Below are 27,187 nucleotides of genomic sequence, written 5' to 3'. Positions count from 1 at the left end.
TTCAACAAATGGTTTGTTCCTCCGGTAAGGTCAGGTTTATCGCCTTCCATCGTTTGTCCAGCTTCAGACAAGAACCAAAAGTAAATGTTAAAACAATGTTACAACAGACATGTTTGACTCTAGGGTGAAGAGAGGTGTGAAACTGAATCTGACTCACAGGGAGGTTTTCACAGTGGCCTTCCACATTCTTCATCACCAACTTTCCTCATTCAAGTGAAGAATGACAACAGAGTCAATCCTTATCCCAGCCATAAACAGGAAGGTTAGCCTTTAGACCAAATGTAGATTTAAGATGGATGTTTTATGTTTGATTACTGCTCATGAGAAATGTGGTTTTTGAAAGTGAACATGTGAGGAGCTTCCAAACATGGAGAACATGAACCTGAGGCCAACCAGGAAAAAGGCAAGACACTATGTATTTGAAAGGCAGGTTCTTTTAAAAACATTTAAATACAGGGGATGATGTTTGATGACCACATTGTGTGTGTGTGTGTGTGTGTGTGTGTGTGGTGGGCAAACAGTGTGTGTACACACACACACACACTGTTACTTTTTCAGTCTGGTCTGTTAAAACAAGGTATGGATAAAGATGTCAATGTGCTACAACATTTTAAAAATTACAGTTACCAGTGTTTAAGGTTGTGGCTGATTTATTTTAATACGACTCAAAACATCCTTTTCCTTTTTTTTAATAAACATGACTTCATTGGAGATTTCTGTAAAAATCCTTTTCACATCCTACTTCATTTCGGTGAGTCTCCTGTAAGACAAGAAAAAGCAATTCAATTATTTCTAAAGGTATAAAATTACAGATTATGATCAATCAATAACATGCAGACCCTTCTGCGTCTGTGAGCAGCTACAGAGCACATTTAACAAGAAGACCTCATCGCTGCAATTGATTTCAGTTGCCTTATTATAACATCGTCCTGGCACCGTGTGTGTTATGACATTTGTCGTAGTACGGTGCAGTTGACGAAGCGATCAGTCCAACATAATGGGTGTCTGCTTTATCGCCGTTTTTTATCGATTAACTGTCAGTATTTGACTTCTTGTGTGAGTGTCGCCCAGCTTTAAGTTTACATTAGCAGAGGTCACCAAGGTGTCATGAGAAAAACCACATGAACGACTATCTGTGAGAACAGGTCGCTCTGGTTTAAAAGTATCTTCTCATACCACTTTGTTCTTCCTACTAATCGTGTACTGACGTGCTCATGGTTATGTGATAAACCTTGGAAGTAAAACGTATCAGCAATATTAAAAACTCACTGGAACGAGGAGCCAGCCCCCGGGTCTGTTGTGTCGTGCCAGTGTCAGATGTTTGGGTTGGAGGTCAGGAGGGAGTGGACGGGTGACCTGCGGCCCAGTGAGAGGAACTGCAGGAAGGATTTCGCAGGACCTGATTCAACGCAGCCTGGATAAACCATCATCTCCATGTTAGAGGAATTAATTAATACGGAAATTGGCAAAATACAGTTTATTGGACTTACTGGCTCTACCTTGTGTAAGCATGAAACAAACGTTCAGGATTTATGTATAAAAATATGGCTCAATAATGCACCACAGTACCCATAGTGAGCATAACTCTTTCTTAAATGCTGTTGCAATATAAAAACCCTCACTAGATAGCTGAGAAGTCTTTATATCGCAAATGCGTCTTGCCTGGATACAAAAACAAGCAGACAATTCACGAAGACGATTTAAGACACCTGCTGTAAGGTTATAGGTACCTGTGGCAAGCGGTTTTAACATTTAAACAGTAGATATTCACGACTGACATCTGCAACGTCATTCTTACTAGAGAAAATAACAGATACTACGTCATTTTGACTGGTAAATAGTGAATTGCAGATATCTGAAAATGTAGCTTTGACTAATGATGTCACAAATATCTACAATAACTACTCAAAATGTCATCACGGATATATCTGTAATGGTAATTCCAGATAGTCAAACTTGGCTATGACAAGGTTTGCCATAGGTACCACTGATGTGCCTGTGTGTGTGTCTCCTCTTTTTTTTTTTTTTTACATTCAGGCATGGATAAAAATGTCTATGTATGTAAAATGTATAATTTGTCATATTTTAAAATACTGAATATTCATTTTCCTGTTCGGTTAGTCTTATAATTATTGGTGGTGTAATCTTACTTCATATGTCACATGAGAAGAGTATAATATCTCAATCCATTTGGGAAAAGGACATTGTTTTGTTGGTCAAAGGGAACTCACGCTTACTGATGGTTTCCTTGTTGATCCTATTCCCATCCAGTTCTGCTTTCCTAAGGAAATGCGTCTCGCTGTACACGGCACACAGACAGACAGACAGAAATTACATCACAGTGCACTGTCTGCAGCACTTAGTGTTGCATGAGGAGGCAAAAGGTCACAGGGGCAGATGGTGTAACTGAGTCAATACCTCGCAGCATTTAAACAAACAGATCATTCAATGAGATGTTTGATCCTGGAAACTCTCCCTACCAGTCACTGGTTTTTCTTCTTAACCTGGAGCACCCTTTCAGTTCTACAGCCTTGTCAGCGCTGCTGTGACTGCAGGGAGACAATAAAATATAAAGTGAGACAGCACACAAGACCACAGGTCCATAACATAAAACACTGTATGAGCGTGCATGTTGCTTTTGTGGTACATTACAGTGAAACAGTGTGGTCAATGAAAGCATATAGCTTCCCTTCTCCTCGCCAACAGTGACTTCCTGCTCACTTAGAAGGATCACATGATTTTCAGATGTGATTTAAGCTGGCCTAAGAACAAAGTTAATCCCTGCAGTGTGTAGGAACAGAACTAGACATACAATGAAGTCCTGTGCACTCTCTCCGGTGCAGACCTCCTCCTGTGGAGGCTGGTACCAGTGTTGCTGTTATCGGTGTGTGGTCTGTGGTTCTCAGAAATCACAGCTCGCAGCTCCTTGACGACAGACCTGAGCTCTTGGGTGAGGCTCGCCTACAGAAAGACAATGTTATTGCAGTAGTTGATTGAATTAGAGGGAATTTTAACAGACAAACCTAAATATTCTGTCAATATATTTAGTCAACAAATACAAACTCATTGGCCACTTTATTAGGTACATGTGTGCTCATTGATACACATATCTAATCAGCCTATCACATGGCAGCAACTCAATGCAGTTAGCCAAGCAGACACGGTCAAGACGACCTGCTAAAGTTCAAACAGAAAATCGGAATGAGGAAAAAAGGGGGATTTAAGTAGCTTTGAACGTGGCATGGCTGTTGGTTGCCAAACAGGTGGGTGTGAATATTTCAGAAACTGACAATCTACTGGGATTTTCACACACAACCAGGTTTTTACAGAGAATGGTCTGAAAAAGAGAAAATATCTAGTGAGAAGCATTTCTCCGGGGGAAAATACCTCGTTAATGCCGGAGGTCAGAAAAGAATGGCAAGACTGTTTTGAGATAATAGAAAGACAACAGTATAACACGTCAAACCTCAAAGCAGATGGGGCAGAAGACAGGAGCAGAAGACCACACATGGTGCCACTCCTGCTACTTTATTAGATGTCCTGTGTACCAAATAAAGTGGCCAGTAATTGTATTATAGTGGTATGACACAATAACAATAAAACTAACCAGTGTGTCATTCTGTATTGAAAAAATTCTCACTCTGGTTTCTCTTCGTACCACAGGAATGCAATGATGAGTGTGTTTCTGATTAAAAGGACTGAGCAGATGTGCTGAGCTTGTGTCTGAGCAGCCAAATAAACAATAATTCACAGATGCACTTGATGGGCTGGAACCGTAGGAGATAAGCCAGATGTGTGGAGTATTTGACTGCACCTTAATCTGAGTGTTGGAGGTGTGCTGGGAAGAGGGTGAAGCAATGAGTGCTGATGAATTCAGGGAATCCAGGTCTGGTGGAGGTACTTTAAGTGCTGTGTGCAGAGTCTGACCTTGGAACTCCTACAGAAAAGAAAAATCTGAATTTTATATATCGTCTTTTAGAGGACACTCAGTTCTCCTTAAAAATAAAAGTCACTAAGTTAATTTGACCAGAAATATACAGTATTTCTATCAAACATGTGAGAGAAGATTAGCATGTAGCATCTAAATTAAATATGGGTATATTTTTACATACAGCGGGTGGAAAAAGCTTTACCTTCAGGTCGAGGGCATGTTGGAGTTTGAGACGATAAAACTCCTGCTCCTGCAGCTGGATGAAATCTTGACAGTCTGCAAAGCTTTCTGATATCTACAGGAAGATAAAACATGATAGTGATTGAGATGAACAGAAGAAGAAATAAATTGACTTCGATAATATGCCTGTACACGGGTCATGGCTATTGGAGAAGTGAAAGATTCTCTGCAGAGGATATAGATCAGCTCAAGCAGTAGGTGGAGGTGCACGAAGAGAATAAATGCAGATAAAATAAAAAAAGTCAGAGCTGAAAAAGGAATGGTTTACGGAACTTTAAAGACATGTTCCCGAGTCAGGTTTGATGTGAAGAACAAACATCAGAAGTTGAGGGTGATGAGATGGGAACGTAGCCTCATGATACGTGTGTGTCTGTACACTTCTTATTCACAGGAGGGGGCTGCAGGTTCGGCAGCCAACCCCCCTGTGCTAATGGGACGAGGTTTTTGTTGGTCAATGGCACAGTGGCTTTCTGCTGCTTCAAAAATAGCAATGTGCTGACAATGTGCCCAACTACACCTCATTTTAAAACCAATACACCGCTGGGTGCACTTGCTAAGTGCATTTGCTACCTACAGGATGTGGGCACTAGGTGTGAAAATGTCATCTGGGTCAGTCGAAAACTTGCAATGCGCCAGATGTAAGAAAGAGCCGTGTAAGTTTCAGCCTGAAAAAAAGCTTGATTTTGTTTCCATTAAATTCAAGCATAAGTAAGTGTCACCTTGTGAAGGATTGCCTCCAGTTTGCCGATCCGTTCCCGTAATTGTTGGTCTTTGGAGTGAAGAGCCTCCAGCTCATTGGCAAGCTGTTTCTTCTCCTCCCGGACAAAGGTGAGCTTCCGGAGCTGACGATGGTGCTCCAGGTTTTGGTACTGTTTCTCCTGGACAATGACAACCACATATCATGAAGCACATCATAGAAAAATGAATTCATATTTATTGTTTTGTGGGGATAAGCACAGTATTTGGAGGGTGAAATCTGAATATTATTCTTAATAAAGTAACTCAAAAGAGCTGCTCTACTTTACTTTACAGGTACTGAAATTGCTCTTTTTTCCACCATAGAATGTTAGTGAGTAGAAACACAAAGATCCCAATGGTGTGAATGGGTAACCAAATGTTTTTTTTTATATGACTGACGGGAGTGACAAGGAGAATAAAAGAAATGATAAACTAAAAACTTTAGTCAAATTACTTGAAAAAAGATTTACTTTTAACTGGACTGGAGGGAAACCAGTGAATGATATACAGTGATATGGGAACATTGTGCTACACCTGGTACAGCTTGTCCATGGTGTCCTCTAGATGTTGGATTTTGCCCTGTAGAGTGTCAACCTGCTCTCTTCTGGCAGTGATCTCTTTCTGCATGTTCATGGCAACTTGGAGGCCTAAAGAGCAGACAGCGACAGACAGAAGGCAGAAAAACCAATGCACGTTAGATACCAAGAACATGATGATATCTTAATGATGTAAAGCGGTGTTGTCTATGTTCTGTTATTGTTGCTGATTATGTTTTACATTTGTTGTGGCTTAATGTTTTGAAATGACATGTTGTTACTGCTCATGATGTTTTACACTTGGGAATAGGTTTTGGAAAGTGTGTTTTTATTCAAAAGTTAAAGTAACTTAAATATATAGGAATGTCCGCTACATTCAAACCATTGTCAAAGGAGTTCACACAATGCTGATTAAACTTAATACCTATACAACGCTCTCTGTGTTTCTCAGTGTAGCAGAGAAGGTAGAAGCAAACTGTGACGCTAGTAAAGCAGCGAACGATTGGAATAAGGAACTAGATTCCCACGAAGCTCTGCAGGCTAGGGACGCAAGCAGATGATACACATTGGAGTATTAAGATGTTGTCCTATGCTTCATTGTGGATAGACTTCGTAAGCATTCAAAGATTTCATTATGTTCCACTGTTTTCGCTCTTAAGTGATCACAGCCTGGACACAAATGAGGGGAATTTTTTGGATGTTTCTTAGTGCAATAGGTCTTTTAATTAAGTCTCTGTTTGAATAATCACACAGATCTAACCGTGTCCATCTGCTCCTTCCAGTGTCCTCAAGGTACTCCTGACCTGGTCCAGCTCATCACATGTGGTCCTTAGTTGACCCTGAAGCCTCAGCACCACACCTTCCTGCTCATCGTTCTTACAGCTGTGGAACCGTTGCAGCTCCTCATGCTCCTCTGAAATCATGCCCACAACAACACATACATTATATCCACAGGGAGACGCACACTTTAACACATAACCAAACATGTGCAGCAATGGAAGGGCTTGGTTGACAGTGTAAACATACCAAACACAGCTCGTTGTTTTTCTAACCCAGCAGGACAAGAAGATCATTTGATTTGGTGAAAAAAAAAAAAAAGAAGTGAGACCTGAACTCTTTCTAGAACTGTATTTCAGTGCCCAATTACACTCATGTGCTGTTCACAGGTAACAGAAATCCTTGACTTTGTGCATAAAGGTGAAAGTCAGTATGTATGGTATTACTATACAGTAAAGTCATATTACGTGAAGTTTAATAAACACATAAGTATTTGATAATATCCAGAGGGACTAACAAAGACAACAGTGGTCTTTTCTTCTTTGTATAACATTTTGAAAGAAACATAGCTTAACCCTTAGAACACAAAGCATTTCAGCTGTTTTTTTTCCATTACCTTGCTAAAAACATACAGTATACACAGAGGGCATTAGAATATTAGAATTAGAATTATATCCGTTTTCAGCACAACCTAGGCAATCTGATGAAAAAAAGAAAAAAATCACCAACTATATAAACACACCTGAGCAAAAAGTAATTAAAATGTTTGGAAATTTGTTTGGAAATTTGGAAAATATGTCACAGTTCAAAGAAAAGAAAAACGGTCATTTTGTGACCTCTGCACAATTATTGCTACTTTATATCACAAGTAAAATTTGAAAGCTTGAATATGTAACCTATAAACACCTAACTAACACAGACTTAGATAGAAATGTGGATGGAGTTTTGGAATTGGACAAACATTTTTGTCAATGTTTTTGTCTAATTATTGATTTGAATTTCAATGAAGGAAATTCAGTTCTACCTCTCTATCTACACCATGGTTTGGGTTGTATGATAGATAATGGTATTCTGTGCTGTGACATACATTTATTGAAACTCAACTAGTCACTCACTAGTAAGACTGAGTAACCGTTTGTGCTGTTTCTCCAGAGTCTCCTCCTGGACACGCTGCCTTTGCTCAGCCACAGACGCTTGTAGCTGCCGCTTCTCATGCTCTGCAGTCGCCACGTCTGACCTGCTTTGGTCCAACTCAGCCTGATCAGCAAATTGACACAGGAGGGTGGAGACATATGAATAAATAAAGTTAGTTGGCAATGACATGGAGAAGCCTGTGAGGTATAGAGAAAAAGTAGAGTGTTGTTCCTGACCCTGATATGTTGAATCTCCAGCTTGTTCTGATTTAGCTGGTTGCTGAGGAAACTATTCTGCTGATGAAGGTTGTCGATGGTGTGGCTGTGCTGCAACGCCATCTGAGTGCCGCTCTCCATCCGCAACCGTAGACCGTCTATCAGCTTTTCTCTGTCATCCAGCTTCAACCTAAGCATCTCTCCTTCTCCCTGGAAAGTGTGGCACTGAGAACGATGCTGTAAAAATCAGTTTAGCTTCATTACAATTGGCCATAAGGCAGTTTGTGGGCGGTGGTTTATCACAGTATAATATAAATGGTATGTTTAAGAACTCTGTGACAGTGATGCATGGCTTCTTACCTGCTGAGCTTCTTGCTGCCTGAGCTGAAGTTCATCATCTTTTTCCCGCAGGAGTTCCTGGGTTTTTCTCACCTCCTGAGTCCTTGCATCCAGCAGAGCCTGTAAGCAATTTTTCTCCTCTTCACCTCTGCAAAGCTGCTCCTTGGCCTCCACCAGCCATCCTCTCAGGGCCTTTATCTCCACCTGGAGCTCACACTGCTGCTTTTTACTGCAAGTCTGGAGGATAAAGCAGGAGGCACGGTGGGCGGGCTTTTTCTTTAAAGGCCAGAAAACTGTGAATGTTTTGACATTGTGTGGAAATATTATCACATAGGTGGGAGAAAACTGGCTTGATACATCATTCTGATCGGTCATTCTGACTGATGGCACCTCAGGCACCTTTATCAGACAGGGAAGTTTCCACTTGTTCTGCATGTTCACGGGTTAACAGGGAACTTGACCTACTCACTTGATTTCTGTGTCTTTATTACCTATACCAAAAACATTTTGTTTTGGATTTTAGCAAGATTACACAAAATTCTTCTCTTTCTCTAAAATTGCAAGATAGGGAGTTGTTGTGTGTGTTAGCAGAGGTATGCACTCTCTGAGCACTTTAAAGAAATGTGTCTCTCTTCATTTTCTACCAGTACCAACAAGATGCAGCATTTGGTCATTACTTTCACACGACTAGCAGAAAAAAACTTAAACAAACCTTACAACAGCCAAATGAAGAAGCTGACCCTAACTTACTCTTGTCTTATGGTTGCCATGTACTTAAAACTGACAGTACAATGTTTTATACTATACTACCTCACTACAGGACAAAAACGTCTTACATAAACAGTTTTCCAATGAGAGTCTTTTTCTATCCTGGAACAAAACCTTCAGGGTACTTAAATGATCACAGCAGCCATGTCATCTCAAGGGTGTACAAACTTCATGCTCCTTTCAGCCACTCAGTGCTTTGTCTCTATGCCAATCCATGCACGTCATATGACATAAGCTCATGTGCAAATGCTATATTAAATCTTACAGAAACAAACTGTGTTGCCTGTTTGACTTAATACAGCTGATTACCACCACAGGTGCAAATCCGAATACATTAATGTGTCAACTTAACACTTGAAAAGAGACAAATCGCTTGTATGTATTCATGTGTTTTGCAGCACCTTCAGCTGGCCAAGCTGGAACTGAAGCTCCTCAAACTGTTGCAAAGTTTGCTCTCTCTCTCTTTGGGCTTCCACCAGCTGAGACTGAACCCGAAGGAGTTGCTGCTCCAAACAATGAACCTATGTATATCAAAAATAACATTCACAAACCCAATTAAAAAAAAAATATATATATATATATATATGTTCTTTCTTACAAAAAAATCTTTGACACACTTTCATCTGTGTTCCTACATCACATACATTCAGTATGTGTTAACTCCACAAGACAGTTATGTTTGTGTCTAGTAATGTAGATAAAAATAGCTGGTTAATATTAACATTTAGCAGCCTTGGTGCCTCATTGTTTACATTACTGCTCATAATATTATTGTACAGTTTTTCTTACCTTATCTTTATAGTTGGAAAGAGCTGACTTAAGTTCACTGACCTGGCACTGGTTCAGTGACGTCTGTCTTTCTGCAAGTTTTCTGGGCACAAACAGGATATTTTTTGTTTTACAAACATTCCTACACTGATTCAGATAATCATCATTGTCTGGTAATAAAAGAATAAATCTTAGACTGCAAACCTCATCAAATAAAACAGGCCTGAAATGTTTTGGGAGCAATACTTACCTAAGCAGCTCCAATTTGACACCCACGCTGAAACTGTCATAGTTTGATGAGCTCAGTTTGTCAGACAACAGTGCCATCTCCTGGCACAGACTCGCAATCAATTCTTTCATTCTAAGAGAAAGCAACACAGACAGTTGTTAGCAACACAACTGAAGAAGAACACAATCATCGCCTCTGCTAAGGAGGTTATGTGTTTCGCTGGCTTTCTGTGAGCAGCTTGTGAGATGGGGGACTGTAAGACCATGATGCCTTGGCAAGCTTTGCTGTTTGAGTGCTTTCTCTATTTTGATGCGGAAGAAGTAAGCAGCAGTGCTATGTGTGGCACCAATAGCAAAAATAGAGGTAGACTGGCAACCTATATCAAAGGTCAATGACTATAAACAATTTTAAAAAAAAAAAAAAAAAAAAAAAAGGGGGGGGAAAATGCACTTTATACATTACAAAGTGAGAGGAATAATGTCCAAATTCCTTTGTGTGTTATATAAACAGTCAAATACTGAAAGATATGTATACTCCAATCATATAATGACAAGGAAAAGCAGCAATTCCTTAAATTTAAACTAGAAATAAATTATCAGTCTTATATTCTAAATGTTGAGTCATTTTGTCAGTTCATGAAATGATTAATCATTGTATTAATCATTTAATCATTAATCACTGCATTTAATTACCTTTGCTTTTGCTCATTTACACTGCAATCATCAGTCTCTAGATGTCCTATTGTCTGCAATAAATCAGATGAAAAGTTACATTAGACAAGTCTAAAGTACATTGATCATGATCAGTAACTGACATCTAGTATTTACCAAAAGGATCCTCTCTTGTATCTGATCTCTCTCATTGTTGAGGTCCTCAGTTAACGTAGCGTCTGAGTATGGCAGTCTTAAATGAGTGGCAGTGTTCTGACTGGTGTCGGAGACATTTCCATATTGTTTCTTGTCAGATAACATGGAAGAGTATGTCTCCTTCATTAACTGTTCCAGCGTCTCTACTTTCCTGCTAAGCAACAACGTCTCATCCTCTGTGTCCTGCAGTTTCTGGTCCGTGGCCCTTTTGATGTTCTGGAGCTCTTCTAACATGTGCAGCATCTGCTCCATCTGATCAACATGTTTCCTTGAATCCCTCAATCTACAAAATAAAAGATTAGTCGGGTTGTGGATATTTTACACGTGTTCTTTATTGAAGTAAATGTATTATTATTATGTTTACCTGAGGTCAGACGTGACAACCTTGTCCATTTGGACTTGATGCAGCTTAGTCTGCAGGTTCTCTATGGCTTTGTCCAAACTGATTGTCTCTTGTTCAGGTTGATCGTGTGTCTATTTTGAGAGAAAAAAAAAAAGCATTGTCTATTCTGTCATTAACACAACATCAAACTGAGAAGTTTTATGGCTGAAATATAAGCATAACCTTGCTTACTTGTAAATCAGGCAAGTGTTGACAACAGTCATCTATTGCATTATCTAACTCATCCTTTCTAGGAGTACTGGTTTGCCTTTGAAACACATCCTGTTTTGAAAGGTCCAGACCACAGTCCTGAGGCTGATTAGTAAAATCCTCCGGTGTGTCATCTATCAACAGAACAGATAAGTTTAAAATATGCACTGTGTATGTTGCCAGCATTAAGGGTTGGTGAAATAGGTTTTACGTTAAACATAAACATTATTCTCATCTGTCTGTCTTTCTGCTGTTACAGCATGTTAGATGAGACCACTTGCACTCACAGACTTTAAACCTGTAGTTGTGACAGCTTTGTCCAGGTGAGCTGTTGATGTCATATGTGCATCCAAACCTCTCCAAGGCTAATTTGGTTGCATTTTCCACTTCTTCTTGAAGCCTTTGGGTTTCCTTAGTTCGCTTACCAAGTTCCTCACTGCCAAGACATATTAAAAATGTTATTATGCTTATTTGGGGGGTTTGTGATCGAATGGGTACTCTGGAGATATGCTGGTTTGATAGCACTTTGAGGACAGGGGCTCCAGTCAGAGAGCAGGAGACAGAGAGGTCATCCAAATGTAGTTTAATGATTACACATGGGACATACAGGTAGATCAGTGGATATATTTATGTCCAATGAGTAATCCACACTTTCTATCTATCAATTTAACCCTTGTGTGGTGTTCGGGTCTGTGGGACCCGTTTTCATTTTTTATTAAAAGAAAAATGATACAATTAATTAATTTTTCAAACTGAGACTCACTGACTTTGGCTCATTTTCTGTGAAGAACATATATCAGAATACATGTTTAATGACCACACACCATACACCCCCCCTACACATTTCTATTACATATAAGATGTCCGGGTCCACTGGACCCGGGGCTAATAGAAGTGTGGAAATTGATGTTCTGTGTACCACACACACACACACACACACACAGCAGTCCTAGACAGGAGGAGGACAGAGTGTAGGTACACAGAACATCAGAGGGTCAAATGTGCGAGAAAATGAGAGCAGACAGTGTTGACAAACAATGTTGCAACCTTGTGTGGGAACCGCAGGTGCAGAAACACAAAAGAAGCGGTTCCCACACAGTTCCTCTCAAGAGAGAGAAGTTTTTGATGATGATGTAGAGGGAGAGGATTCAGAAGAAGAGGTTTCAGAATTTGGGGATCACATTTCTGAAAATTCAGAGTCTGACAATGACTCTGAAGAAGATGATGAGATTGAGCATCAGCCAGTTCCAAAACAAAGACGAGCCACAGGACCAGGCCGTCAGCAGCCATCCCCAGGACCAAGCCATCAGCAGCCAGCCCCAGGACCAACCGTCAACCGCCAGCCCCAGGACCAAGCCGTCAGCAGCCAGCCCCAGGACCAAGCCGTCAACAGCCAGCACCAGGACCAAGCAGTCAGCAGCCAGCCCCAGGACCAACCGTCAACAGCCAGCCCCAGGACCAAGCCGTCAGCAGCCAGCCCCAGGACCAAGCAGTCAGCAACCAGCCCCAGGACCAAGCCGTCAACAGCCAGCCCCAGGACCAAGCAGTCAGCAGCCAGCCCCAGGCCCAGAACAAGCCAGTCAGCATGGAGCAAGTGAGGAAATATGGATGTCAAAAAATTCTGAAATTGAATGGTCCTCTCGCCCAAGAAAAGAGCCACCCCGCAAGGCTGCCAATGTGATAAGGATGCAACCAGGGCCAACACGGATGGCAGTTACTCACACACAGGACATCAAGTCTTCTTTTGAGCTTTTCATCCCAGATTCCATCCAGGAAATTATTCTTGACTGCACTAATTTAGAAGAAAGACGTGTTTTTTGAGAGAGGTGGAAGGAAATGGACCAAACCCAATTACATGCTTACTTCGGAGTTCTCATCCTTGCTGGAGTTAACCATATATATTGTTTATACTGCTTGTAATTGGGATAAGGTAAACATCTGTCCAGTATTTTAACATAAAAGTGTTTGATTGTGAGGCATTAAAAGCCACAAAATGCAACGGGTCCATCAGACCCACAAACGCTGGCTGAGTAACAACAATATGAACATTACACAAGGGTTAAATAACAATGTTTTTGGTAACTGGATGTTTAGGGGAATATCTAATTGCCATTTCAATATGATTTGGGATATACTTTACTATACTATACTATAGTTTTTGTTCATTATCAACCCTGTTAATAGATTTTAACTTGTGACATTGTTACAAACAATATTTTACTATTACATACAATAATTATGTCATCCACTAATGGCACAAATTCTGTTATTTTACACTTGAAAACGATTAATTGTGCAGCCCTAATCTTCACATCAAGAACATGGGTAAGTAACGTTACCTCAGTTCATCCAGTGTCATGCTGTTGAATCTCAGCAGAGGAGAGGTGTCGTGAGGCTCTGTAAAGTTAAACAAATCAAATGTAGACAGAACATGAACCTGCTTAGCCGGGGAGAAAAATAATACGTGCACCTGAAGTTAAATTGACTTACCAGTCGCTCCTGCAGCTGCTGCTTGTGTTAGTTTGTCGTGCTTAGATAACGAATCAAACTTTAAAACGGGAGCATCATAAATACCTGCCATTGCAGCAGGAAATGCCCAAGTTCCTGGGCTCGGGGAGCTGAATCCTCGATAACATCTGAATTCACTTCAACAACGATGCCATTTGTGAAACAAGTACAGTCAAAAAACGAGCTAAGGTTTACAAAACAGCAAGCGACCAAAGTGTCATCACCATGGAAACAGCCTGAAGCTAATTGCTAGTATTCTGCCGTTAATAAATAGATGCATTTTTAGGGCAACGTTTGGACAAAATTGCCAGACTGGCGCCGTTCGTTGGAAAACAAATGTTTTTGTATGAGAATATACTGAATTTACGGAAAAGGTATCGTTAGCGCCGAAACTTTTGTTTCCTGGTCTCTTCTTCTTCTGTTGGATTTAGTTGGCGGTTTGTAACAAGGCATGACTATTACCGCCACCTACTGGACTGAAGCCGGGATTTTGAATAGTAATAAAAACATTACTAGTAGTAATGTATTACTACTACTAGTACTATTTTCCCTCGTTGAGCCGATATACTATATTTTTCCTTCCTTACCTTTTATACGTAATGCAGTCTACTAGTATATGTTTTATGGATTTCGGTGTAATGCAGCAGGTCTCCAGAGGGCGTTTCCCATAGTGCATGACGGTTAATGTAGTGTACAATAGAGTTAACGGTTGTTTGATTATCCAGGGCGGACCCCCTTGTTTTTCAGCCGGGGATATATAGTTTTTTTTAGCATCCCCACTTCTAGTCATACTCATCGACTAGAATTGAATCGAAACATGGAGGACTGAGAAGTGAAAATAAGTTGCAGCGCTCTATTTTGTCCTGCACGTCCGCTGCTCCCCGACAAGGTTTGTTGATTTACGTTAGCAGGCTAGCTATGATAGCCAGCATCGATTTGTTTTGATCAATCCTCCAGCTTTTGGTCATTCTGTCCGTTTTTCAGATTTTTTTTACAGCTGGATTAATTATGAAGATTATATGTGTGGCTAAAAATTGAACCAAATCTGAAATGTGTTTCAGTTTCCTCTGCTATGAGTGATTAGTTGACCCACATTCTGTTTTTCAGCATACATGCGTAAATACCGTGTTGTCAACATTATATTGGATGGTGTTTGTGTTAAACTGTGTTTTGTCATCATATTTACTCAAATGATCTTTATCATTATTATATATAATATATGTATTATAATATATATTTGTTGTCGAGAATCAGCTCTCAGGGGGGCGTGGTTTGGAGGTGATCTAACTAAACGTGACACCCAGTGGGCGTATTTAAAAGACCATATTTATAAGGCAGGGACGCAGTTTTTCTTATGGATTATATCCTGGATTGCTGTGTGTAACCATTGAAATATGTTGTTTTTCAGGATGAGGGACCATCAAGCTATTGACAGCTTGCTCTTGAAAGAGCTGAAGTCATGTTGTGCAAAAGAGTACAACTTTGCACCCAGAGTGACCGGGCTGAAGCTGATGGAGTCTGCATCTACAGAGGTAACCCACTGACCCACTTTTCCATTTTTGTCTGTCTTAAGGTTTGCTTTAGAAATGTGTGCTATATCCACTTGCTGATATGAGATCATTTAAGCAATGCTCCATTTTCAGAACCATGGTGGAGTATCTGCAAAATGCAGAGACACCAAAGTGGAGGAACTGTGGGGCCTGACCAGCTTCTTTGGATACAGCGCCCAAACTTTTGTCCAAGCTGTCAGTTTGCTTGACAGATTCCTCGCCATTATGAAGGTTAGACTGTAACAATATATTTAAGTGTTACATTTCTTATTGTTATTGCTTTGCCTTGTAAACCTAGAGAGCGCCTATGCATGCTGTGTATCACGTTCCCATCACCAATGTGACAACAACGTTGCTTGACCTTGAATCATGAGGCGTTGAGTCACACTTATCACTGCTGTGTTTATTGTGGTAGGTGCAGCCCAAACATTTGCCCTGTATTGGAGTCTGCTGTCTTCACATTGCTTCCAAAATGGTCGAGCAAGAGAGCAATGTCTCACCCATGCATGAACTTATTCGCATCAGCCAAAGCAAGTTCACGGTGTCAGACCTGTGTCGTATGGAGAAGATCATCTCAGAGAAGCTCCGTGTAGAGACCAAAGCAGTGACAGCCTTCACATTTCTTCACCTCTACTACTCAGCCTTCACATCCCTGTCGGCTGGAAGGTAATATTCACTTACTACTTTGTTGTTATTGCTTATGCATTATTTCAGTTTGCCTGGAGTTGGTCAAATAGATTCTGCTTCAGAGGGTTTGTACTGAAGATCACTTAAGGATTCCCCCTATATTTTAAGGGAGGAGATTCCAAGCATTGGGAGACTGGAAGCCCAGCTTAAAGCCTGTTTATGCCGGCTTGTTTTCTCGAAAGCAAAAGTAAGACTCGTTCCCAGATGATACATTCCTTCGCATAGAAGCATTCATTTTGTGTCTCGATGCTTATTAGTCAACTGTTTCCTTTCACAGCCATCTGTGCTGGCACTCTCGCTCATTGCTCAGGAGTTTGAAGTCCTGCGACCCATCACCCCACTGAAGATTGTCCAGCAATTCCAAAGACATCTAAAGGTAGAAGAGGTGTACGGCTGTTAGGAATGTAGGATACTAAAAGCTCTGGAAATATAGGATAAATTTAAAAAGTAAAACCTGATATGATCTGTAAACCTAAAATATGAGGTAATGTTTTATTAAACACAGGCAACATGGTTTAAAGGGACCAGTATGTGAGTAAGCTGCACATTTGCCATGCAGTTGGAGCATTATGTTTGTTAAATTGTTGGTAACAGCTAAGTGGAAAATGCATGTAACACAAATGTCTTATTAATAGCTACGCAGTATGAAAGAGGTAAAAGTCTGTACTGGACCGACGTTGGTATTGGAAGGAATAAAAATCAGATTCAGAAAACTTAATTTATCCCAGAGGGGCAATTCAAGGGCAATGTGCAGAACATTGAGGGACACAAAAAGGACACAGAAGAAAAGTGCAGTGGAACAGTCCACATAGTACACAACATACATATACATCCATCATTACACTGAGGCTTGTGTATCAAATTCAGTGATGAGAGAGCCCAGGGAATTCAGTGATATTAGTATTAATAGATTTTTAATATTTTTGATTAATAACCATCAAGACATTTTATGTTTCTCTAAACTTGGGTGTTCACAATTATCAGATTTCATGATTTTAGAATTTGAGTCTCACATGTGTTTGATATCGTTAAGCTCTTCTTGTTTACTTCTCTGGTTGTAGCATTTATACGCTGTCTCTGTTTTCTATCAGAAATATTTGCGTTTAGGTTATGTAATGTGGCATGTCAGTTTCACCGCCTGACCACATGCACATTACGGCATATCTTGGGACTGTTTAAATCTGCTTCTTCTCAAATGTTTTCTGTTTGTTGTCTTCGTAGATCAATGACAGTGAGTTGCACCACTGGAAGGAACTTGTTGCCGAGTGCATGAGCGAGTACCATTCAAGCGAATGCAACAAACCAGACAACAAAAAGCTGGTTTGGATTGTGTCAAGGAGAACAGCCCAGAATCTGCAGGCCAATCACTTCAGTGTGCCTGGTCTGCCAACTATTCCTGAGGGAAGCTGGGATGAGAGTGAAAGGTAAATAGTGCAGTTTTTTCTTTATATTGTCTCCAACTTTTTACAATTAGGGATAGGTTCTAATTGCAGGTCTAATTTTGTTTTTCGGTTTCTTGTTATCAGAATATTAAGATATTTAATACTAATATAGTCAAGATTAAAATGAACAGGGTGCTCTTCTGTGGTCAGTGTGTGTATTTACTCTGTACGTGTATGTGTGATTGAGTCTGATTGTCCTCTTCCTCTTGTAGTGAGGACTCCTGCGGGGACATGAGCTGTGGAGAAGACAGCCCCTGTGGCTCCCCAGGAAGTGATGGCGAAGGAGCCTTCTTCCCCTCCAACTTTCCCAAATGTAGAAAATGAGTCCTTAGTGTGCAGTAGTGCTGGTGTGTGATGTGTTTGTTGCTGCCTTCAAATGTGGTTGTGTGTACCTGGTCTAAAAGAATGTTCAATGACATTGAACAACATCATAGCTCTGAATTTTCACGAGTTGTGACATGATTGTCACCAGTTTTCGTAATGGCAGAGGCCGTGAAAGTTCTTTGTTTTATTGGATTTTCTGTTTAAAGGAAAATAATGTACTATTATAGTCATATTGATTTGTTTCCACAATTTTTCCTCTGTGGCTATTAGACATTGCCTTCTAGCCGGTAGTCTCACGACTTAACCACCTGAATACGAAGCACGCACACCTTCCCACAACATGACCACAAGCTCACAGACTCTATTCGAAGGCAGCTCATGACCTGAATCGTTGCTGATGTCAAGTTGTTACTTTCATTTGTCATATATGAAATATGTGTGAAAGGTTGTGTCTGTGTTGATTTAGTTTAATTTCTTTTGTTTGTTTGTTTGTTTTTATGAAAGAGCGTATCCTAATAATGCAAAATGGAAATGTGCAATATCTTGGCAGCTTAATGTCAACACATCTTAAATTTGTTTGTGTCCAGACTCGACACATTCCGGGAAAAAAGTGAAGCACAAAGAGGAAAGATGTCATTCATGACATACACTCACCGTTAAATACCAGCTCTCACACTAGCACATCACCAGTCATTTAAAAACAAAAAATGACAGTTTTTTTATACTCACTGCCAATATACATACTATAACATACTCTGAAAGGGTTTATTTACATGCATTTATATACACAATACTAATGTGACATATGACATTTCAGTGTTATAATAACTGACTCTATATGCATGGAAACATTGAAATATGTGCTTATGAATGAATGTCCATATTTACCAAGATAAGCTAAAAAAAAAAAGTTCAAAAAAATGTACATAACATGTAAAAGAGAAGATAAAAAAAAATTATGTTTTTTGAATGTTTTACTTGGATTCAATGTGAAAAGGTTTGAAATAAACCAATCCAATATCTGCCATTTATGAATTGTTTAATTGATGTATTTATTTTAAATGTTCTGCTTTATCACCAAGGTCAGCAGAGAATTCCATGTTGTTGTTTTTTTGTTTTTTTTTAAATAATTCTGCTAACAGCAGAACAGAAAACATGAGCTCAGTTAACAAAGATGACAGTCAGCAGCCATGGGCTCCTCTGAATAACTGCCAATCTCCCTGGAGATTAAATGAATTGATTGTCAGGCAGCAGAGGGCTAGGATGGTCGTAAAGCTTTTTCAGGGGGCCATTTCCTCTGTAATTATGGAATTGCAGGCAACAGGAACATTTGACTGACTGAGGGTCAGACAAAGAAATGAAGCACTTTGAGCTACCACTGGATTCATGGTCTTTTCACTGTTTTCTTGCACTTTGAACAGACAAAACAAACAATAATTCATCAAATAAAATAAATTGTTAGGTGAAATGAATTGTTGCTTGCACCTGGACAGTACAACTTTGATATAATATTATTTATTTATTTATTTATTTTTAAATCTTGAAATACACTGAGGAGGGAGAGGAATACTGTATGTGATCGAACTATGTAGTTGTAGTTCTACTATATAAACACGTCATTGCTGACTCAGAACTGTCTTGTCTAAACTGACTACTACTATACAAGTTAAAGTATATATATATATATATACACAGTATAAATAAAATATAGGATGAGATTCTCACCGCGTGAGGGGGGTCGCACCGTGAGGAGGAGTGGTGGAGAGGCAGCAGCAGCAGCAGCAACAGCAGAGGGGGAGAGAGAGTCAGGAGGCTGGGGTCTGAGCAGGCGGAGGAATTGGAGAGGGCCGAGCCGCTGCATCTTCACCATGCAGCCGAAAACCACCAGTCGTCCATTTTTCACCATCATATGAGCGCCAGTCTGTGTCTTGGTGTGGGCAGACATCACTACCACCATCGGCAGTAGCGGTAGTTGTGTGATGAAAACATAGGCCAACGCCTCGCTGCTGCAGCTTCATACAGGGAATGAAAACGCTCCCAAGATGGTCCGCGTCGCCAAGGCTCTGGGTTTGATCATTCTGTCCGTCGCTGTGCTCATCCTGTCGCTCATCAGCTATGTCTCTCTGAGAAAAGACAGCCTCTTCACCTCCAACAAATACTACATGGGAGGCCCGAGGATTATGTTCCATGCAGGATTTCGGTGAGTGATCTTTTTAATTGTTATTTTTAATTAATTTTTTTTTCTTCTTAGGCTTTCCTAGTGAATTTTGCAGGGAGTTGGTGAGATGCACATCACAGCATCACTTCTCTTAAAAAGAAGGTGTCCACGAGCTTTCTGAGCTGTCCAAGGTGCTGCTGGTGAAGATGTGGACCTCTAGGGCCTGCACTGTTTAGTATGGATTATCTAGGCTTGTGTAAAGAGATGTCATTTCATTCATATATCATGTCATATACAACAGTGTCTGTATTGTGAAGACACCACCGCCATCACCACCATCACCACCATCACCATCATGATCACCATCATCCCTAGTTTCTGAGGTCCAACAGACAGTAGTTAGAAGACAGACAATAGAAAGTAACTAAGTACATTTACTGCAGTACTCATGAACCTGTCCTTAACTTGAATATTAACAGTTTTTGTAATTTAAAGGGAAAACAATTATTTAATTAATTAATTTGCATCTTTTTTAGTACGTTATGACCAAATAGGCCAAATATGTTTTTCCAATATCTGTCTTCAGTCAGGACAAAAACAGCTTTAGGTGAATGCAGCAAAGGACATTTCTCACCATTGCTTTTTAGAATTAAAACATTTTTACATGTCATATTAGTTCTTGTTCCCAAGTAGTAGAAGTGAATACTAGTACTGGTCCTTTTGATTTTAGATTTTTACCTGTGTGGCCAGTTTATAAACAATGACAGAAAATATTTAAGTAGATTTTGATGCCGGTTGCCACAGCTTTTTTCCCTACACTGTGATGCTACTAATTTTACTTTTGACTCGTGACTTGTTAATTGTCTGTTACTATACTGTGGATGGTGATGATTTTATTTTCCATATGTTCATCCAGTATGTGTGTCTCTCAAATTGGAACTTATTGTCTTTTACAGGTCTCAGTTTGCTATGAATTTTCTGGACCCGTCCTTCATCCCTTTAACCACCGCCCTAAACGAAGAGCTTCAAGGAAAAGCGTCCAAATGGAAGTTCAACAAGACTGCTTTTTATCAGCACAGGCAAGAGACTCAAACTCTTAACTCATATCAAATGTACTACTCTTGAATATTGTTCATCTTGCTTTCAAAACAGGTTGTGTTTGCTCTGCCAAAGCAGGATACAGTGAATCATGGTGTGATTTTAAACAGCTTCTGCTTCTCACATCAGTCAATTCAGCTTTCACTATGCATCCAATCACCATGTATGCAGATGCCCACTGCTCCACTGCTGTACAGGAGCAATGTTTACTTGGTTATTGTAAAACTTCTGGGCTATTATATCCCTAGATCCTGTAATGACAGTGTACTTTAGTAATACGACAGGAGATATTATTTTAAAAGAAGACAGATATTTACTAGAAATCTTATTAGTAGCCTGCAAAAAAAACAAGAGGAGTGGCTGGAAATTGTGAATGAAATACACAGTTGACTCATAAAATAAAAGATCACTGTCCAGAGAAATGGGAGAAATGTGTTTACTTATGTGTTAAAAAATAATAAAACTAGTAAATTAAATAAAGAAATGGTTTAAATTTCACAGCTTGTTTGCAGCTATAGTTGCCCTTTAACATTATAACCGTTTGTTTTTCTTTTTTCAGGAAAGACATTTTCAATTACATCGACATTGCCAACAATTTCTCCCTAATAAAGAACAGTGTACGCGTTGGACAGCTGATGCACTTTGACTACTCCAGCCACAAGTATGTCTTCTCCATCAGCAACAACTTCAAGTCCCTGCTCCCAGACGTCTCTCCTATCCGCAACAAACACTACAGTGTGTGTGCTGTGGTGGGAAACAGCGGCATCCTGACGGGCAGCCACTGTGGCCCAGAAATTGACCAGGCCGACTTTGTCTTTCGCTGCAACTTTGCCCCCACAGATGTCTACTCCAAAGATGTGGGCAGGAAGACCAACCTGACCACCTTTAACCCAAGCATTCTGGAGAGGTACTACAACAACCTACTCACCATACAAGACAGGAATAATTTTTTCCTCAACCTGAAGAAGCTGGAGGAAGCCATCCTGTGGATCCCTGCCTTTTTCCTGCATACCTCAGCCACGGTGACCAGGACCCTAGTGGACTTCTTTGTGGAGCACAAGGGCCAGCTGAAGGTCAAGCTGGCCTGGCCAGGAAACATCATGCACGATGTCAACAAGTAAGAGAGTTGATCTTATGATCAAAAGCAAAACTATTTAATTGTATAGCACTGAATCGAATATATACTGGTATCTCAAGGTTTTCCTCCCACAGTTCAAAAGCATGCAGATTTGGGGTGACTGTGAGAGTGGATGGTGTGTTTGTCTCTATGTGACCCTGTGATGGACTGGCGACCTGTCCAGGGTCCACCCCGCCTTTCACACTATGTCAACTGGGATTGGCACCAGCCAAACTCCCCTTTAACAGGACACATTGGCTGTGACTGCAGTATTCTTGAGGACACTGTAGCCTTCAGCAATTGTAGTAGTTTACATGCGTCATTTATAAACAAAGACACTGTAGTGTTTGAAGATGTAGTGTGTAAGTTGTCAAATGAGTTCACACAATCCTGATTAATCCCCTCAGCTCCACACGGCTCTTTCTGTGTTTCTCAGTATAGCCGTGTTTTGTCTTTGTGTCTGTGGAGACACACATCGCGACTGATGGAGGGAAGCGTAACAGCTTTGCGAGTAGTGAGTGATGACTTTAAGGAAGGTCATGTTTTCATCATTGTCTGTCTTTTGGTTTGTATGTTAGCACGATTATGGGAAAAAAAGCAGTGTGTGTGTGTGGGGGGGGGGGGATGGCCAAAGAAGAACACATTAAATTTTGATGAGGATCTTGATTAATTTAGGGGGACTGTTGGGCCTTGGTGGAGGTAGCTGTTTGACTGAGTGCGATTCTAGTTATCTGTGTGTCTGTCACTACAAATCAAATCACCCATTTTATGTCAACACAACACATAACAGAATTGTTATTATACATATATTGATCAGAGCAGTTTTACTTGATTACATAAAATGGTAAAACAGAGAAGATTACAATGTTGTTCTGGGAATAAGGTTAGAAACCTGCTTTAGGACTGCGCCATTGTAGATAGAGTCGTTGTTCTATTAAATTAGTTAATCACATGTGTTAGGGTTAAAAACAGAGGATCAGATCAGTCTCTCAATATTTCACATACATGTCAAATTGGAAAGCTACTGCAACTCCAGCATTGTGATAAGCTTAAGGCTTGATTTCATTCCACCCCAGCCCCTGCCACTTAGTTCTAACCCTCTGTTTTGCACGTTCACATTCAGGGTGTCTCAATTTTACAGATGAACTTAATCTAAGGAAACTAATGCAACTGTCATAAAGCTAACATTTAATTTGATATTAAAGAGCCTCCAGGATGTGACTCTGAAACTAATCCTACTTACCGCCGTCATTACACTTTTTCCTGAGGAGTTAATGTCTCAATCGCTACTTTACAACAGTCACTTTGGTAAATTATGTTGCCACTATAAGGGAAAATGGTTGACAGCTGGCATCGTCTAATAGGAGCCTAGTTGCAGGTGACATCTATGAACTCCTGTTTCGAAAACCTCAACATGACACGGGCCAATCTCCTGGGTTCAAAACAGGAACTCAAGAAAAAAGTAAGAAAGGCAAAATAATAAAGTGGCACGGGTTGTGACACCTTTCCAGGTGCTCAAAATATAACTACAACACTAACACAGTCTGGGTGTGAGTGGTACAAGGAAGTCCACTGTAGCTGGGATGATCAGGCCTCTTGAACTAGAACCTCCTGTGGAGGACCAATCGGCTCCCAGGATCACACACGTCATTCACACTCACATGCAGACACATACACACAAGGAAGAAGCCGTCACGAGCCTGGGGTCATAACAAGTTTCTTATGGGTGATATGATGAATTGTTGCCACGTGTTGCAGACAAATGCTTTGTCATATAGTCTATGATAGCAATGTAACAACAGTTAGCAGGTCTCCACATCCCCTCACTGCTCAACTAACTGGTGATTTCTTTACAGATACTGGAAGACTAAGAACCTCTCTCCAAAACGTCTCAGCACTGGAATCCTCACGTACACGCTGGCGTACGCCATGTGTGACGAGATCCATCTCTACGGCTTCTGGCCCTTCGGCTGGGACCCTAACACAGGCAAAGACCTGCCCTACCACTACTATGACAAGAAAGGGACCAAATTCACCACCAAGTGGCAGGAGACCCACCAGCTACCCAGCGAGTTCAAGCTGCTCTACAAGTTGCACAGGGAAGGCGTGACCAAACTCAGTCTAACACACTGCACTGCTTAGACATGATATAGTGTTGGACTCCAGTGGCCATGACGCAGATACATCAGCTCAGTTGGAAACCTATGTTGAGTCCCACATTGCATGATATGTGTTTATGACACCCGCATTCTACAAACACACACTCACACCACGCTGCAGTGTCACATGACAATGCCCGACTCACACAGGATTAGGATTAGATTTTTTTTTTTATCGCTGCTCACTTGCTTCCTTTTCTTTTTTCTTTTGCACGGCTGTAACTTAACAAGTCAAACTAAACAGATGTTTATTTTAACTGGAGTCTGTAGGGGGTTTAGTTGTAAAAAACAGAACCAGTCAAATCTTCCACGCCTGTAGTGATTGATTAATCGACTTTTACAACAGTTATACGGATTCTGAAAATCAATACACTGAAATCACTGCCTAATCTCAGGGAAGGAGTTAGATCAGTGTTTTTTCTAGTCAGATTCAATGTCTCAGAGAGCTGCAGTTCCTGTTTTCACGCCTTTTCCCCAAAACAAGGTGTGAAGACGGTGTTTGTTTACAAGACTACACACAAACACACGTGCACATTACTGTCGTTGTATATTTGTGAGGACAAAATGCATTTCCTATCCCACTCAGCCAAACCCTTCACCTAACCCTTATCATCCCCGAAGTTTATCTATGGTCTAAATTGATCCTTTCTAGAAAGACATGTACACATACACTTATATTCTATGTAGACATTGTGATGTTCCAAACCAGTTTTCTTTCAGTAATAATCAACATTCCAAAAAACTATAGTTGTTATTACAAAACATAATTTAAAAAAAAAAGTGGTATTAGCCTCCACATATTTGTGATTACATCATTTTTTTAGGGATTTTAAATATCGTCTAACAAAAAAAACAACGAAACGATAGCCCCACTAGTGGTTACATAGAAATCACACAGCTTTGATTTTTAAAACAATTGACAACCTTTGAAGAATCCACAATGCCATTTATCAGGACGTACACACTGATCTATACAATCTTCATAGCCAATAGGACATTTAAATGCATAAATCCATTCCTAATTCTTTTGAATAACGTTTCCTGAACAATTAACTCTCGTTAGTCAAACTTGTATGTTACTAAATCTATTTACAACTCAAATTTGACAGTGACAAGACTTTAGGGACTAGTTGCAGTTGTCCTAAAAACACAAAATTATATTTTTACACTTTTTTTAGACCTGTTTGTCAGGCTGGGATCTAGACTGCTTTGATAAAGAGATGGTGTACTCTCTGAGTGTTCTTCTATAGCAGGCACTGTTTTATATACCAAGAACTAAAGACATAGAAACTAATAACACATAAAATAAAACACTTTTTAAAGGGGGTATCAAGTTGTCCCCGTCTTTGCGTTAAGTTAATCTAAACCAGCCACTGAATAGATTTTCTCAAATAACTCTCACAAGCAAACCGATACGTGTATTTGCCTTTATTGTGACAAAGACGTAACGACTCAGTTTTGTATTTCAGACCAAAAATAATGAAAAGAATGTGTAGTTTGAGAGTAGCAGCCGACCTGTGACCTGAACCAACGCGCTAATGTGGCTTAAAATGTCATGAAACACAACATTTTGGATGTAGTTTATCACTATTTCAATGACAGCAATACACTATGTATTATTGAGCTTTTGACTTGGGAAGAATGCCAATATAAGACGGAGTAAAAATGAATGCATTTTCACTTATTGCATCTTGTGTAAGAAACATGAACCACTGAAATTACATTGCATGTGAGGCACTAACAAATCTTTTTGGCTAGTTTTATACAACCTTTTTGAAGCTTGTTTTGGGGGTAAAAATTGAGTTATTTGCTATTGTTTCTATTCCTGATGGTGTATTCAAATATCACCAGTGTCTTTGTATGATGAACGTTTGAAGCCTAAAAAAAGAAACCTACTGCGATACTCTACATGGGACCAAACCTCTACTGATCAACTTTACGAATGAACAAGCTTTATTTTTCTATAAATGTAGATAATCACGGGCTCAGAAACAGTCCGCCCCTTCATGCCAGACTGGGTGTTTTAATGGGGTTGAGGACCAGACAGAAAAAGCTGGCCACATGATCATCTCATGGCTTTGCAACATGTGCTTCGTTCTTGTTACACATTTTGGCTTAGGCTGAGCGTTAATACACAGAGAAATGCAGTCATTCACACTCAGTCGGTGTGTGTGCTTTCGTGCTCATCCAGATTCAGCGTGGCAGGCATTTGCTTGCCATCGTGTCCCACACAAAGGTCTTTTTTGTCTGTCTCTTTAAGCAAGATGAACTTTCAGATAGTGGACACTTGCGTCTCATCCGAACGGCTAAATGGAAGTCATTTAGTTGGTGTCGTAGATATTTTATTCCCTTTATTTGGAATGTTTTGTAGGTACACCAAAGACATTGTGTTTGAACAACTAGTATCAAGTAGAGGGAAAATGTCACATTTTAAATTTTGCGGCACAGCAACACTCCAAACGTCATGAATGTCCTCTGCTGCCAAAGTGAATGCTGAGAATTTTCCTCCAAAAAGGTTTCTCCTTATTTTCAAATCAGTATGTAGAATGCGTTAGAATGCCAATGACGCTAACACAGTTTGTGATGATTGTGATTCCAGTCAGAATAACAGCAACGCTGTTTGTTTGTAACGTTTAAAATGACCGGGCAGAGAGATATAAACTGTACAGTAATGATCTTTATTTCTAAAGAACACATGACTCGTTTCCCGACAAACCCGTTGACATTTTCATAGATACATATGTTCGATCTGCATGGCAACTTAATTCCATAATGCATAGAAAAGCTAGGCTGCTTATGTACATGTTGTATAAAAGTCCTTATGTATAAATCATATAAGGGAATATGAGAACTTTGGTTGGTCTAACAACAAGCGTTCATATGAGAAATGTAAAATGTCTTAAATGTTTTGAGATTATACTCCATGGTAATAAATACATAATGTGCCTGCATACTCCTTTCATCAATGCCTCAATGTCTCAAATAAAAGAAAACTGTATTTTTCTCTGATA

General features: G+C 40.0%; 3 protein-coding genes across 10 annotated transcripts; 2 read left to right on the top strand and 1 right to left on the bottom strand.

The window, feature by feature from the left end:
• Positions 1–632: 632 nt before the first annotated feature.
• On the bottom strand, positions 633–14,265 carry LOC131464083 (coiled-coil domain-containing protein 158-like). 8 transcript variants are annotated; one of them, XM_058636362.1, is made up of 23 exons: positions 13,624–14,260; positions 13,473–13,530; positions 11,421–11,569; positions 11,116–11,267; positions 10,906–11,015; positions 10,503–10,824; positions 10,368–10,420; positions 9,697–9,807; positions 9,468–9,549; positions 9,080–9,199; positions 7,932–8,147; positions 7,593–7,808; positions 7,338–7,479; positions 6,206–6,358; positions 5,444–5,556; positions 4,891–5,049; positions 4,134–4,226; positions 3,815–3,937; positions 2,813–2,961; positions 2,481–2,549; positions 2,238–2,299; positions 1,270–1,414; positions 633–760 (listed from the first exon to the last, which is right to left on the bottom strand). In XM_058636362.1, exons 1-22 carry the CDS (start codon positions 13,712–13,714, stop codon positions 1,314–1,316), a joined length of 2,844 nt encoding a protein of 947 aa, XP_058492345.1. In that variant the 5' UTR covers positions 13,715–14,260; the 3' UTR covers positions 633–760; positions 1,270–1,313. The 8 variants fall into 8 exon arrangements, 6 of the variants coding, with proteins under 6 accessions (XP_058492345.1, XP_058492347.1, XP_058492344.1 ...); XM_058636364.1 differs by having other exon boundaries at positions 2,232–2,299; positions 9,510–9,549; XM_058636361.1 differs by having other exon boundaries at positions 2,232–2,299; positions 13,624–14,259.
• Positions 14,266–14,338: 73 nt separating this feature from the next.
• Positions 14,339–18,671, top strand: LOC131464084 (cyclin-G2-like). The gene is made up of 8 exons (XM_058636368.1): positions 14,339–14,530; positions 15,050–15,173; positions 15,285–15,422; positions 15,607–15,857; positions 15,987–16,065; positions 16,156–16,254; positions 17,100–17,302; positions 17,533–18,671. The coding sequence occupies exons 2-8, from the start codon at positions 15,051–15,053 to the stop codon at positions 17,642–17,644; spliced, it is 1,005 nt and encodes a 334-aa protein (XP_058492351.1). The 5' UTR covers positions 14,339–14,530; position 15,050; the 3' UTR covers positions 17,645–18,671.
• A 700-nt stretch (positions 18,672–19,371) lies between these two features.
• On the top strand, positions 19,372–27,183 carry LOC131464553 (sia-alpha-2,3-Gal-beta-1,4-GlcNAc-R:alpha 2,8-sialyltransferase-like). The gene is made up of 4 exons (XM_058637089.1): positions 19,372–19,844; positions 20,759–20,881; positions 21,460–22,017; positions 23,874–27,183. The coding sequence occupies exons 1-4, from the start codon at positions 19,687–19,689 to the stop codon at positions 24,157–24,159; spliced, it is 1,125 nt and encodes a 374-aa protein (XP_058493072.1). The 5' UTR covers positions 19,372–19,686; the 3' UTR covers positions 24,160–27,183.
• The last annotated feature ends 4 nt before the right edge of the window (positions 27,184–27,187 follow it).

The sequence above is a fragment of the Solea solea genome, chromosome 8, assembly GCF_958295425.1.
Source record: "Solea solea chromosome 8, fSolSol10.1, whole genome shotgun sequence".
Lineage (NCBI taxonomy): Eukaryota > Metazoa > Chordata > Actinopteri > Pleuronectiformes > Soleidae > Solea > Solea solea.
The sequence above is the reverse complement of the archived record's forward strand: the minus strand, read 5'-3'. Positions and strand labels throughout refer to the sequence as shown.

Coding starts and splice junctions, on each gene's coding strand:
- LOC131464083 (XM_058636361.1), bottom strand. CDS start 13,714: ATGGCAGGTATTTATGATGCTCCCGTTTTAAAGTTTGATTCGTTATCT. Junction 11,016..11,115: donor AACACTTGCCTGATTTACAA/GTAAGCAAGGTT, acceptor CTCTCAAAATAG/ACACACGATCAACCTGAACA. Junction 6,359..7,337: donor ACGGTTACTCAGTCTTACTA/GTGAGTGACTAG, acceptor GCATGATTTCAG/AGGAGCATGAGGAGCTGCAA.
- LOC131464084 (XM_058636368.1), top strand. CDS start 15,051: ATGAGGGACCATCAAGCTATTGACAGCTTGCTCTTGAAAGAGCTGAAG. Junction 15,174..15,284: donor TGGAGTCTGCATCTACAGAG/GTAACCCACTGA, acceptor CTCCATTTTCAG/AACCATGGTGGAGTATCTGC. Junction 15,423..15,606: donor GATTCCTCGCCATTATGAAG/GTTAGACTGTAA, acceptor TTATTGTGGTAG/GTGCAGCCCAAACATTTGCC.
- LOC131464553 (XM_058637089.1), top strand. CDS start 19,687: ATGGTCCGCGTCGCCAAGGCTCTGGGTTTGATCATTCTGTCCGTCGCT. Junction 19,845..20,758: donor ATGTTCCATGCAGGATTTCG/GTGAGTGATCTT, acceptor TGTCTTTTACAG/GTCTCAGTTTGCTATGAATT. Junction 22,018..23,873: donor ATCATGCACGATGTCAACAA/GTAAGAGAGTTG, acceptor ATTTCTTTACAG/ATACTGGAAGACTAAGAACC.